General features: G+C 48.5%; 1 protein-coding gene across 2 annotated transcripts in view; it reads right to left on the bottom strand.

Annotated features, from left to right (window-relative positions):
- The window catches only part of GSDME (gasdermin E), a 297,722-nt gene that overhangs the window by 47,562 nt on the left and 236,585 nt on the right, over positions 1–13,575 (bottom strand). For both annotated transcript variants that reach the window (XM_063921700.1, XM_063921701.1), the window contains exons 8-9: positions 10,639–10,766; positions 6,193–6,379 (exon numbers count right to left, since the gene is read on the bottom strand). In XM_063921700.1, coding sequence (XP_063777770.1) covers positions 6,193–6,379; positions 10,639–10,766 — 315 coding nt within the window. The remainder of the gene's footprint in view (positions 1–6,192; positions 6,380–10,638; positions 10,767–13,575) is intronic.

The following is a 13,575-nucleotide window of genomic DNA, read 5'->3' on the forward strand; positions in this document are numbered from 1 at the left end:
GGCTGCAAGGCATAACTGGATCTTTTACAACCAGTGCACATCAGTCTTTGGCAACACTGCGCTCAGTGGCCCCATCAGCCTCTCATCCTCCAGCTCTGCCACTCCCTCACCGTTTGTGGTTGCTTCTGAGAGTCAGTAGCCAATGTGGGCCAACATCTCCATTACTAATCCCAGATGCTCCCATCGACTCCGATATGGACTCTTCCAACAACCCCGATTGATGACAGCATAGCCGGCACCAGTGCGGACGCTGTGTCTGGCCAGAACACAGATGTGGGCGCGACCCTCCAGTCTGATCCCCCTGTCATGCGCACCAATAGTAAGTATTTGTCCTTGCTTCGTATAATTTCTGCCAAAAGTACCCACATTCCAATACACATGAATTGTTGCCGGAGCAGAGTGTAGCAAGTGCAGGTGGGAGGAGGCCACAAACACATACGATCACACCAACACTTTTCTTATGCCCTTTATTCCTTCTTACTCCCCTTGCAGTATATTCAGTTCCCAAGAGGAAATGCAAAGTAACCAAAGTGGAGCAAGGTGCATGGGCAATGACCAGGGTGCTGGTTGAAGAACTGCGTGCGATGGACGCCTTCATGCAGCAACAGGAGTATGCCCGCCAACTATGGTTAACAGAGGCGGAAAGAGAGCTGCAGCAATCCTTTATAACACAGATAATGGGCCACCTGGAGCGCATCTTGCGCGAGTACCAAGACTGGCAATTTCAGTTTCTGGAACACATCTTGCCCCGCATTCAGGGTAGCCACATGCAACCAGCTTTCCAGGCCCCTCCTGTCCACGAGCACAGTTACCCCCAGTATTCCAGAGGTGGGACGAAATGTCTCCATGAAAACATCTCCATGACTGCGGTCTGTGACCCACATTCTTGGCACGGTCATGGTACTTATTTGCATAATGGAAGACAGGGATTGCAAAATCAGGGTTCTCATCCTGCGCAAATACTGGCGTAGAGTCCTGGCCCTCTCTGCCCAAAAAAACGCTCTCCTCCTCCAAATATAACTCTGTACTATAGAGCACAGAGTCAGAAGCTGCAGCAGGCTCTCACTTGCTGGGTCAAACAGCAGTAAAGCCCAAAACAACATGAACACAGGCATACACAGTGGTACTCCGTTGGTCATGATTGTTGCAATGAGGTGAGCAGCCCCACCCTTCCTCTAAAGACCTCATTTTTGTGGGCCTAAAAAGGCCATTTCTAATGACAATCTCATATAAATGCAGGGCCATCCTGGGATCAGCATAAAAGGTGCTGACCCGGGACGACCTGGGTCGAAAGGCTGGTATGAACGGGGGCCAACCCGGGAATGCCCCGGCATGATCCCGGGACTGTATTCCTGGGGAAGTCCCTGCATTTCTGGTGTGAAAGGGGTAGTCACCTGTGTGCAAATTCCTCTATGAGAGTAATCTGTAGGATTCAGAGATCAGCAGTTGCTCTCTCCCTGCTCATTGTGCTATTTGTTAGCGAGTCTCCATAGTGATCTGCTTCCTGGTTTTTGAGCCTAAACCAAACTTTCCTCCAAGACCAGTCATGGACGTTGCCATCTTGCCACTGGTCAGGTAACAGGGTTCAGTCCAATCCTGGCCAGGCTCAGTCTCAGCTGACTCTTCCAGCCAATCCACTGACAGTGCAGGATATAAAGGAGGTGAGTTGAGGTCTCTCCAGTGTCAGTGCTTTGTTGTCATTGCAGGTCTGCAGCTCGCTCCATCAGGAGACTACTCAGCTGATATCCACATAGAGATTCTGGTGTTCCCAGTGTCTTCTGCATCGCTTGACTTTCCAGCTACCCTGCTCTGCAGTGCACCTGTGCTCAAGCATCTAGCTGTGTCCCGGCTAACTCAGCTGTCCAGGTATCCTGCTCTACCATGCACATGTGGTCAAGCCGTGTCCTGGCTATCCTGCTATGCCATGCACCTGTGGTTAAGTATCAAGCCATGTCCTGGCTATCTGAGCTATTCAGCTATCCTGCTCTGCCGTGTACCTGTGGTTAAGCATCAAACCATGTCCCAGCTACCTCAGCTGTCCAGCTATCCTGCTCTGCCGTGTACCTGTGGTTAAGCATCAAGCCATGTCCCAGCTATCTCAGCTGTCCAGCTATCCTGCTCTGCCGTGTACCTGTGGTTAAGCATCAAGCCATGTCCCAGCTATCTCAGCTGTCCAGCTATCCTGCTCTGCTGTGCACCTGTGATCAAGCATCAACTGGAATATGCTGGACACCGTGATCGAACCGGAATATGCTGGACACCGTGATCGAACTGGAATCTGCTGGACACCGGGAATACACTGGAATATGCTGGACACTGGGATCAAACAGGAATATGCTGGACACCAGGATCAAACAGGAATATGCTAGACACAGGGATCAAACAGGAATATGCTAGACACAGGGATCAAACAGGAATATGCTGAACACCGGGAATACAACGGAATATGCTGGACACTGGATCGAACTGGAATATGCTAGAGACCGGATCGAACCGGAATAGGCTGGACACTGGATCAAACTGGAATAGGCTGGACACAAGGATCGAACCGGAATAGGCTGGACACCGGGAAAGAACTGGAATAAGCTGGACACTGGGACTGAAGCAGAATAAGCAGACACTGGGACTGAACTAGAATTGCTGGTGGCAAGAGCATGAATATTGCACTTATAGTCTCAATGCTGAAGTAGGAACCACAGTATTTTACTTATTAGCACACAACAGGAATGAGTACAACATTGCACTGGTGAATACTGTATGCTCGGAAGATCCTTATATACCCTGTGCTCCACTGTGATTGGCTGTGAGACAAAGCCGGACACTCCACTGGTGATTCAGCGATCAGCAGACACATTCCAAGATGGTGGCATCCAGCAGCCAACGGGAAGTGCTGCTTATGGACGCTGGAACAACTATGGACAAAGAATCTGTGCTGCGGCTGGGAAGGAGCATCTCTTGCATTATTATCAGGTCGGAATGCTGGGTTCAGCCTGTAACCGTATTTTCAGTGTTGACCTGTTAACAGTCTGGTGTGTGCAGTATATCACATATTGACCAGTCCGTAACCACAGCCCATCATATATCTTATGTATGTATATATCCCATATTGAACACTATGAAGACCACAGTATTTATACGATAGTGATTAGTCTTTAGTTCCCAGTACATTATACAATGATCAATCTTCAGCCCCCTGGATATGAAATACGGACACATTTTGATCCATCATAACGCACATGAACACTAACATCAAACCTTCTCAAGTGGAGAAATTGCCCAAACCTAAAAATCAGTTTACTATATGTCATTTTATAGACAGTATTTGATAAATGGGGATTCTATACGTGACTGGTTTCTATGGGTACCTTAAAAAAAATTCTCTGTAAAAGGATTGGTACATCTCCCCCTACATCACATATAGGGGTGTTTTTTTAGTAAGCATATCACATTTCCCATACTTGTAATGGGAAATGTGGTCTGTTCACATTTACCGAAGTCAAAATGTTACAAAAATTAAGTGAGAGAGCCTAGCAGAAATAACGCTGTCTTCAGTTGGCATTATTAGGGCTTTGGTCTGTCTCTCCGACTCCTGCTCTGCCCTTCCTGCATGCTGACAGGCAGAGCAGAGCCTGGAGTCGGCGTTTGTGATCAGCCTCTGTGTCTCAATAGACCACAAGCTGATCACAGAGAAAGAAAATAGGTGTTTAGAATAGAAAATAATTAGAAATAAACGTACCTGTCCCCAGGGGCCGGTGATCAGCAAGCTCATTTTATGTGACCCGGTCAGCTGATCTGTGCAGTCACTGAAATGCGGCCGGCACTTTTACTGCACCTCTGCCGACTGCACAGATCAGATGACCGGGCACAGAGCAGGAGCTCACAGATCACCGGTCTCTAGGTGCAAGTAAGGTTATTTTTTTATTTGTTTTCTATTCTACATCTACAGGTTCTATTTATGCATGCAGCCAGTGTTCTATCAGACAGACAGGCTACATGCTCGGTCTGCACACTGCAATGCCTTGCTGGGCATGTGCACAGTGTGTCTCCACAAATAGAGGCTTTCACTTTTGCGAAAGTCTAATGCAGACACAACGCTGGGACAAGCTGTGTCCCAATTACGAATATTAATACATTCATGTGATATTTCCGGTGGCTTTGCGCCTTTGTGATGTCATCGGTTGGGCTTGGCTGGCACAGGGCGCAGAGCAGCCCTACTATGGCAATGCTGAACAGTCTGCACCCTACAGTATCAAAGAGAAGCTTTATCAGTTATTAAAATATATACATTTAAAAAAAAAAAGCTATTTCCAAATTCCAATTAAACGTTAAGGGGGACCAGCCAATCATGGATTGGTTAGCAATACTACACTCACTTTGTAAAGACACAGCTATCATTAAAATGAAACACAGTCAGAGACTGAGTCGGCTGCCGCCGGGCTCCTGCTCTTTAGGGAGGCACCTCTCTTCCCGTTCTGTGTTCAGCGACACTATTCAATTAATTTAATTGACAGCCACCGCTATCTTTTCTGTGGCTGACTCCCCTCCCCCACTAGTCCCTGCACCTTACAAGTCACCCCCTCTTTATTATAGATGCACATTTTAAAAGTGTCACACCCAGGATTAGAACCCATGACCTATTACACTGGAAGCAGGCACCTTACTGATTAAGCTATTTGCTCCTGTATAGGAAGCATGCGAATTCTAACTATATGAAGTTATTGCTCTGACAATTACACATAACTTCATATAGTTAGTGTAATAGGTCCAGTGTAATAGGTCATGGGTTCTAATCTTGGGTATGACGCTTGTAAAATAATTGTCAGAGAAATAATCAGCATTGTGAGTGACTGAGCAGATCCATGTAGCGAGCGACTGCACACTACATAGGTCTGCCTAGTTGCAATGGTTTTGAATTGATAATTCTAAGAAGCTTCATATCCTCATAGAATCTTCAGCCTTGCTATGCAGGAGCAAATATCTTGACCAGTAAGGTGTCTGCCTTCCGTGTAACAGGTCCTGTGTATGACTGCTAAGAAATGTGTGATTTAAAATAAATGACAATGAAATGTAAATATATATTATGTTTTTCAGAACACTCCATATATACTGTATATACAGTACACACACACACATATATATATATATTTATTTTTATTTATCTATATAGTTATCTATATATTTATCTATATAGGGGTGAGGTGGGGGTGGGACCAATATTTGACTCGTCTCCGGCCGGCCAACTGGGACGTACTTACGCCACTGGTCAGAGACCTAACCCGGGTCCTACAAAGAGGGCCAGAACCCCAGATCCTATGACTGCAAAATGGTTATATATTTGTAACTTACATGTTTGTGCTAATAACTATTCTGCATGCCAACAATGTCATGTTAGTAGTGCAATGCATTACTGCTCAGTCTCCAACAAAATGGCTCCTCAATGGCTGCTCTGTACCCTTACCAAGACCCAGCTGATAGTGTATCTATGCATGTGAGGCGCCATCTTGCCACGGTCTAAGAGCGACATGGTGGAGGATGGATGTCCTCCTCTTAGCTCAGGAAACCCGCTCTTCCAGAGTACTGCACCGCTATCCAGACAGACAGGACAGTCACTACTACAGGTTCTGCTCCATCTACACCCAACCAACCAGACCAGTGTACAGCTGTACATCCACTACCGCTAAATAACTAGAGCCTGGTAAAGGCACGAGTGGTCACTGACGCTGGTGGTGCTGGTGGTGGGGGGGGGGGGGGGGGGGATTTTCATGTGTCCTTTATAGGGGCTGCATGTAGCTCATGACTCAAAGAGGCCATCGGTGTACTACAGCAGTAAGTCTTTCCCTTTGTGAGCTCCCTTAAGGTACCCAAATTGTAATGCATATACTGATGAACACAAGTGACCCATCAACATCAAAGCGTAGCAAGAATTATCCCTACAGTATATCTGTTCTGTACTAAAGAAAACCACACATGAGATTGCCATACGGAGTGAAACAGACAGCACTCCACCACATGAGCATGTTTACAGGCACCCATTAAATTCCTTTCCAGTTTGGAAGAAAATATTATTAAAAAGAAAATACAGTTTAAACGTGATATAAAATGTTGTGCTACAAAACAGAGAAAACATTTAATAAATCTTCTATTCAGCAGGAGGCTTGGAGCGCGGGAGAGAAATGTGAATGAAGGAATTACCATCCAGTGCGCTGATAAGGATGTGTACAGCCGCAAGCAGCTCCCTGTTAGATGGATCCGGGAGCTTCTCGTTTTGCATATCATATCCTGCAAAGTGCAATATCTCCTGTGCTCGTTCTCGCTGAGGCGGCTTTAACTCATCGAAGGATGTCAGACTTGGCCTGCGCCCTAAGCAGATCTCTTCTACCTACCAGAGACAAGAGAGAGAAATAATCACGTACTAATCGCTGGGCTGGAGTTTTGGGGCTTTTTTTCTGAACGCTGATTAACATGGGAGCTGTGTGTACAGACAGCACTCTGCCTGACATAGCAGGAGGGAGACAAAGCAGCACAATAACAATGCTACAACGGAAAGGAAGCCGGTAATTAAGCCCCTCAGCTAGATACAGTGTGCACGGCCACAGCAGAATATCAAATTAAAGCCCAACTCTTTGTCCTGGCTAAGACGCCCTCTAATAATGTAACATATAATATTTCTCTGTGATAATGGTAATACCAATATGACATCAATATAAAACATATATAAAACATGCAAAGTCATATACTGTATGCTTACATTAGCCCAATGTGGTGTTTACTCCCTAATTTACAGAAAGCAGGCAATAATTATTATGGATTATTATGGATTACTTATATACTCTATAGTTTTCCAAACTCCGCCATTGCAGCCCAGGTTTTAAGGATATCCATGCTAGTGACATAATTAGTGCCCCAGGCAATTTGATTTACCCGTCTGAACTGAAGCATGGATAGCCTTAAAACCTGTACTGCTGAGTATGGGAAATTCTGCCTTATAGCAATGCAACATTAGAGCATGTGAGAGTGCCTGCTAAGTTTTCATGTTACATGGAAGGTATTACACAGAGGTTCTCAAACTCGGTCCTCGGGAGCCCACACAGTGCATGTTTTGCAGGTAACCCAGCAGGTGCACAGGTGTATTAATTACTCACTGACACATTTTAAAAGGTCCACAGGTGGAGCTAATTATTTCACTTGCGATTCTGTGAGGAGACCTGCAAAACATGCACTGTGTGGGCCCCCGAGGACCGAGTTTGAGAACCTCTGGTATTACATGTTTGTATAGAATGGGATTACAGGATCTGGTGCACTCCAGTAGGAGCCTCACTGGACAGCGCTAGGCCTGGTCAGGGATGGACTGGGGCTCTTAAAACAGCCCTGGCACTTCACTGTGCGCGCATGACAAGGAGGCGTTGTTAAATCTCAAGGTGGCGTGCCACAAATCACGGGGGCCTGGCCTAGAGGCACGTATGGCCTCTCTATATGCCGGACTGGCCCATCAGCCTTTCTGGAATTTGCCAGACGAGCCAGATGTCCATTTTTGTTATAACTACGGAAGCAATCTCGGGCCATTTTTTCAATCCCGGGTATCGGGATTGAAAAATGGCCAACCACAGGATTCCCAGGATACCCGGGATTGGCTTTTAACTATGTGGCCGCCCCCTCGCCCCGCCTGCACACTTAACTCACCATATATCGGGGACGGGCGGGTGGGGAACATCCTCCGCTCTCTCCTGGCGGTTCCCAGCGGCGTGCTGGGGAGCCGGTTTAAGGAAGCCGGGCAGCGTCTGAGCGTCCAATCCCTCAATCCCCGGGATTGGATCTTCCAATCCCAGAATTGAATCCCGGCCGTTTTTGGGCCCTAAATCCCGGGATCCCGCTGATCCCGATCCCGGGATTGGCCACCATAGTTATAACGTATATCATTTATAGCCTTCTGTTCTTGCTCATTTTCATTTGGTTAAATACAAGTTTTTGGGGGTCATTCCGACCCGATCACTCGCTGCAGTTTCTCGCACCGCAGCGATCGGGTTGGAACTGTGCATGCACCGGCGCCACATTCCGCCGGCGCATGGCAGCCGTCTTTGCCTAGCGATCGCCTCTGAGACAGAGGCGGTCGCTGGGCGGGAGGGAGCCGGACGACGCTATTGACAGAAGCTATTGCTGCTGTTCTGTGCACAGATGTGGGGGGTCAGTCAGTGGATTTTATCCAGTAATGACATTTAGGGATGAGCCAGTGACAGGTTTCCTTATAATTATTTGAAGAGAGAACCTATTCCTGCTGTATGGTATCCTACATGCCATTTTTATAACCCATGTTGACAGTGGCGGCACTTGTGAGTGGTGGGCCCAGGTTCAAAAATATAATTTGGGCCCCCCTTCTTCATACCAACCCAAGTTCACAATATGCCACACGGCAGTGGGTGACAGGAAGAGGATGACAGAGAGGCAGGGGTGACAGGGGGGCCAGTTAGTGACAGGGAGAGACAGTGGGTGACAAGGGTACAAGCACAGTGTCCTGCATGGTGTGGAGCATAGGGGCCATGTACCTGGTGAGGGCAGGAACACAGTGGCCTCTGCTCTGTCTGTGACAGGGGGCCCCACCTCTTGTGCTTGCCTCAGTCTGGCACTCTGACAGTGCCACTTACACCGGGTGTGAGCTGCCTTTAATTCACAGACAGTAATGAATCAGAAATAATGTGCAGTTGTCTGGTAATTAGAAGCAGTAAGTTGCTGTGATCATCAGCGCTGAGAGGTGGTGGCAGGACTTCTCTATATCAGTCTGGCACACACAAGATCAGCCCTGCCTCCTTAAGATAAGGGGCAGGTCCCCCAGGCAGTGGGGCCCACTTTGCTCTCTGCTTTGGGCCATTTATCCAACACTGTTCAAAATGGTCTGAGGAGGGGGGGCAGGGAAAACTCATTGCTGGTCTAGGCAGCAGTGGGCCCCTTAGTCCTCAGGTGCCCCGGTGCAATGCAGCAATTGCAGTTCTGCCTCTACATGTTGACCATTCTACTTTATCAATGACAGCCATGTTGAAAATTCTATTCTGATTCATAAAAACACCATTTCTATATAAGCGCTGTTATAACTCACCTATCTGTTGTGTATAAAAATGAAATGATCCGTTTTATTCTATATTGTATGACCGTATACCTTTATTAAAAAAACATCCTCTCTTACCGGCGTATATTCCAGTAGACTCCGGGACTGTGCAAAAGTCTACTGCGCCATGTGCACAGTGATTTCTGCGGCTCCGACATAGTAGTAAGTATCGTGAATGGTGTGTAGAGTGTGCAATGTGTGCCCCCTGCACCAGGGCCCCATGTACACTGCACCACTTGCACCCATTATAGATATGCCTATGTTTAAGGCTCAGTATAAGAAACTTTCATTGTCGGTACAATGTCAGGCAATGATACCAGAGAGTGGCGCTTATGCAGAGTTGAATGCAAGTAACTGTGTGGCACCAGGTCCCCCTGTGTGATCTATGCGGCACTGCGTGATCTATGCGGCACCAGGTCCCCCTGTGGTGTATGCGGCAGAGGGTCCCTATGTGATCTATGCGGCACCAGGTCATTGCGTGATCTATGCGGCACCAGGTCTCTCTGTGATCTATGCGGCACCAGGTCCCTATGTGATCTATGCGGCACCAGGTCCCTCTGTGGTGTATGCGGCAGAGGGTCTCTATGTGATCTATGCGGCACCAGGTCCCTATGTGATCTATGCGGCACCAGGTCCCTATGTGATCTATGCGGCACCAGGTCTCTCTGTGATCTATGCGGCACCAGGTCCCTATGTGATCTATGCGGCACCGGGTCCCTATGTGATCTATGTGGCACCGGGTCCCTATGTGATGTACATGGCACCAGATCCCTATGTGATGTACGCGGCACCGGGTCCCTATGTGATGTATGCGGCACCGGGTCCCTATGTGATCTATGCGGCACCGGGTCCCTCTGTGATCTATGCGGCACCGGGTCCCTCTGTGATCTATGTGGCATTGGATCCCTATGTGATGTACGCGGCACCGGGTCCCTATGTGATGTATGCGGCACCGGGTCCCTAAGTGATGTATGCGGCAGAGGGTCCCTCTGTGATGTATGCGGCACCAGGTCCCTATGTGATGTATTCGACAGTGGGTCCCTATGTGACCTATGCAGCAGCAGGCCCATACATGATCTATGTGCCGATATGTTATTACAGATAGGTGTATTTCTTTTATTAAAATTATTGTTTTATTGCTGACATTAAGGGTTACATGTGGCTGTTTAAGTGGTTAGTGGGCCACACCTGCAACCCCTATTGTAGCATTATATAGTATAGAGAAGAGGAAAGGATCTAGGGGGAGATTTATCAAAGCTTTGAGAGAGATAAAGTGGAGAGAGATAAAGAGCCAACCAATCAGCCTCTAACTGTCATTTTTCAAACACAGCCTGTAACATGGCAGTTAGGAGCGGATTGGCTGGTACTTTATCTCTCTCCAAACGTTGAGAAATCTCCCCCTAATCTGAAAAATGAAAACTTTAAAAAAAAATCTGATCTACAGTAACAAATGTAACATTCACATTTTGTTTGCAACTGGAAATAAAATCTTAAAATCCATGTTATAGGACATCTTGCAGCAATAAGGAGTCTGATCTCACCACTGCCTGTAGCTGAGCCACCGTTTCCCCATCATCCAGTATTTCACAAAGTAGATTATACAGCTCTCTGCGCTGGGTTTCCGCAAGCTCTTGGAATACAACAAAGTGCTTTCTAAGCTCCAGTAACTCTTTCAGCAGAAAAAGGGAATAAAAAAAAAACATATCAAAGTGTCTTTATGCTGCAATGATAAAATCGTATGACAGCATTAATATCTTAAACTACAAAACAGCCCTTTAAAAGATGAGAACCATTTGCTGGATTTGTTCCTGCAATATGGCACAGTGCATTTTCTGTTAGTTAAACATTTTGCTAGTGCTGTTTCCCTCCCGCTAGTTCTTGTGCTTTGAAAGATTGTGTGCATTACAGTAGCAAATATTGGAACAGCGGCTACAGCAGGTATCGCTGTGGAAAACTGCTTTTTCCTCCAAAGCCCTTGTCATTATTGAGAACATATTTCAAAAGCTGTGTTAAAAGCCTAAAAGTCCACAGCGTGTACAGAAGATTGTTTTTGCTGGGGAAAGTTTAAAGCCGCAGTATTTATGACAGCATTGTACAACTGTAAATGATCGGACATTAAATATAAAGTACAACAAAAACAAAACAAACAGGGAAAGAGACCAGAGCCTACAATCTAAAAATAAAATGAACCAGACACACACAGAAGGTTTGTATTCCGAGTCGGACGTATGTGCAGAAATGGACACATCTCTCAATATTCCGCCAATGGCGCATATGTCTAGAATTGAATCAAGGTCTGCTTGAGCGTCGCACGTCATGTTCCACAGTACCAAGTAGCTCTGGCCACCTAGCATTACAAGCAGAGGACGCCTAACATGAAAAGAACGGTGAATAAATAGGAGATTCTGGGCGGTGACTATTCAGATACATAAAACAGCTGCATCTCATGGGACTGTCATGGGAGTGTAATAAATGACCATATTTTCATTCCAATCTACCAGCTAGTTGGATGGTTGGATGAAAGTTGGTCAGTGTATAGCCAGCTCACGGATACCCCTTTCAGATCGCATTGCAGGGTCGCACCCAGGAGCCGTACATGGGTGCGACCTTCCAAGAGACCTTTCAGACTGCATTCCCAACCTGGCAATATGCCGGGTTGGTGATGTCACCAGCTACGCGTCCCAGAGGCGGAGCTTGGCGATCAGATGATCTCCAAGCGCCACGTCTTCCCATACAGTGAATGGGTTGCATCGACCCAGCTTATAGCCCTTTTAGACCGCCAGCTTGTAACCTGGGTTATTGCACATGAGCGCGCATGACCCAGGTTGCTGTGCGGCCTGAAAGGGCCCTAACTTCAGTGCTTGCTTGAGGATTCATAACACAGCTGGCATGCCTGTTTCTAACGGATCATTTGCACCCTACATGGGCTGGGTGCAAGTGCTGATACTTACAAACGTAGCCATGTTCATCTTGCTGCCATGCGGCATTCCATAAGGAATTAATGAAGCGATGGCCGGAGTAATTAATGAAGCCGGCTGCAAACAGGCGCAGCCTGCCACGCTGAGCAGCATGCCGTTATGCTGCAAGATGAACATGGCTGCATCTGTATATCGGCTACGGATGGAAGACAGTGGTCAGCGTGACTCGGACGCAGGCAGACGTACGCTTAGTCGCATTAGCTTATTCTTGTTGTAGAGATGTGCCCTGTGGGCACATCAGTGGTGCTGTCACTGGTTGGGACATACAGACAAGCTGCCCCAGCGCTGGGTGCGTGGCGGCGGCGGGTGTCCGGTGCAGGGATTACCCTTTTCCCTGCACCGGACCAGAGGCTGCGGGGGCATTTGAATGTTGGCGCCCTCCGGGAGCCAATCGCGGCTCCCGGAGCGGCAGCCAATCTGAGAGGGGCGCGGCGAGCCAATCGCCGCTCGCCGCGTCATAGGCCCCGCCCCCGGCGTCTGACATCAGACGCCGGGCGGGAGCCTGAACTTAAGACCGCGCGCGGGAGCGCGAAGAGAGGAGACGCCGCGAGGAGGAGACGACGGGAGGCCGCGCCGAAGAGCGGTGAAGAGGTCCTGAGGCCGCGGAAGAGGCCAGAAGACGCCAGGCCCCTTGAAGAAGATGTCCAGCGGCGGCTGGACGCGGAGAAGAGACGGAGGCGCCGCTGGCCAGGACGTGTCAGCGGCAGAAGAGGGTGCCGGAGACCCCCGGATTAGGTGAGGCCTCAGTGAGGCTAACCTTCCCCCTCCCCTTTTCCTCCCTCGACCACCAGGGACGGGCATTAGGCCCGAGGGCACAATTCGGGCACTAGGCCTGGGCGCAGATAGGAGGTTGGGGGTCGTCATTGGATTAGGTGGTTTGGGCATTAGGCCCAAGCCACCAGAAAGCGGCACAGTAGGCGGGCATTAGGCCCGGGGCAAACGCAGGCAATAGGCCTGGGGGACATTAGAGGGCATTAGGCCCTAGTGCAGTTGGCGGCCGCTAGGGATACTAAGGTGACGCTGTGTACTAGGCCCAGGTCACCCAACGGGCAACAAGTTAGGCGGGCGCTAGGCCCGTGGGTGAAGTCAGGCATCCGGCCTGTGTGCAGCTAGGGGGCGCTAGGCCCAGTGAATAAGACCCCCGAGGTGAATAAAGGTGGCACTGGGCGCTAGGCCCAGGCCACCCTGAGGTATTTAGGTAGGCAGGCCTGAGGCCCACATAAGGGAAGGTACAGGAGGTGCGTAGGCCGTGCGGCGCCCACCCCCTTTCCAGCGAGAGGGATTTAAAGGGACAGCACCGTGTGATCTTGTATTCCGATATTGTGATGTATGTTGTTACCGTGCAGGGCAAAGTGTATGCGTTGTCTAAGTTGTGCATAGTTGTGTTGCACCACCCACACGAGCTAGTTTGAGGGCTCTGTTTATGTAGCTAGTGTAGTGGACGCACACTAGGGTAGTTCTTGGCCCTGCACAGCTGTTTCTCTTTGCCTCCTTACAGTG

The sequence above is a fragment of the Pseudophryne corroboree genome, chromosome 5 (genome assembly GCF_028390025.1).
Source record: "Pseudophryne corroboree isolate aPseCor3 chromosome 5, aPseCor3.hap2, whole genome shotgun sequence".
Lineage (NCBI taxonomy): Eukaryota > Metazoa > Chordata > Amphibia > Anura > Myobatrachidae > Pseudophryne > Pseudophryne corroboree.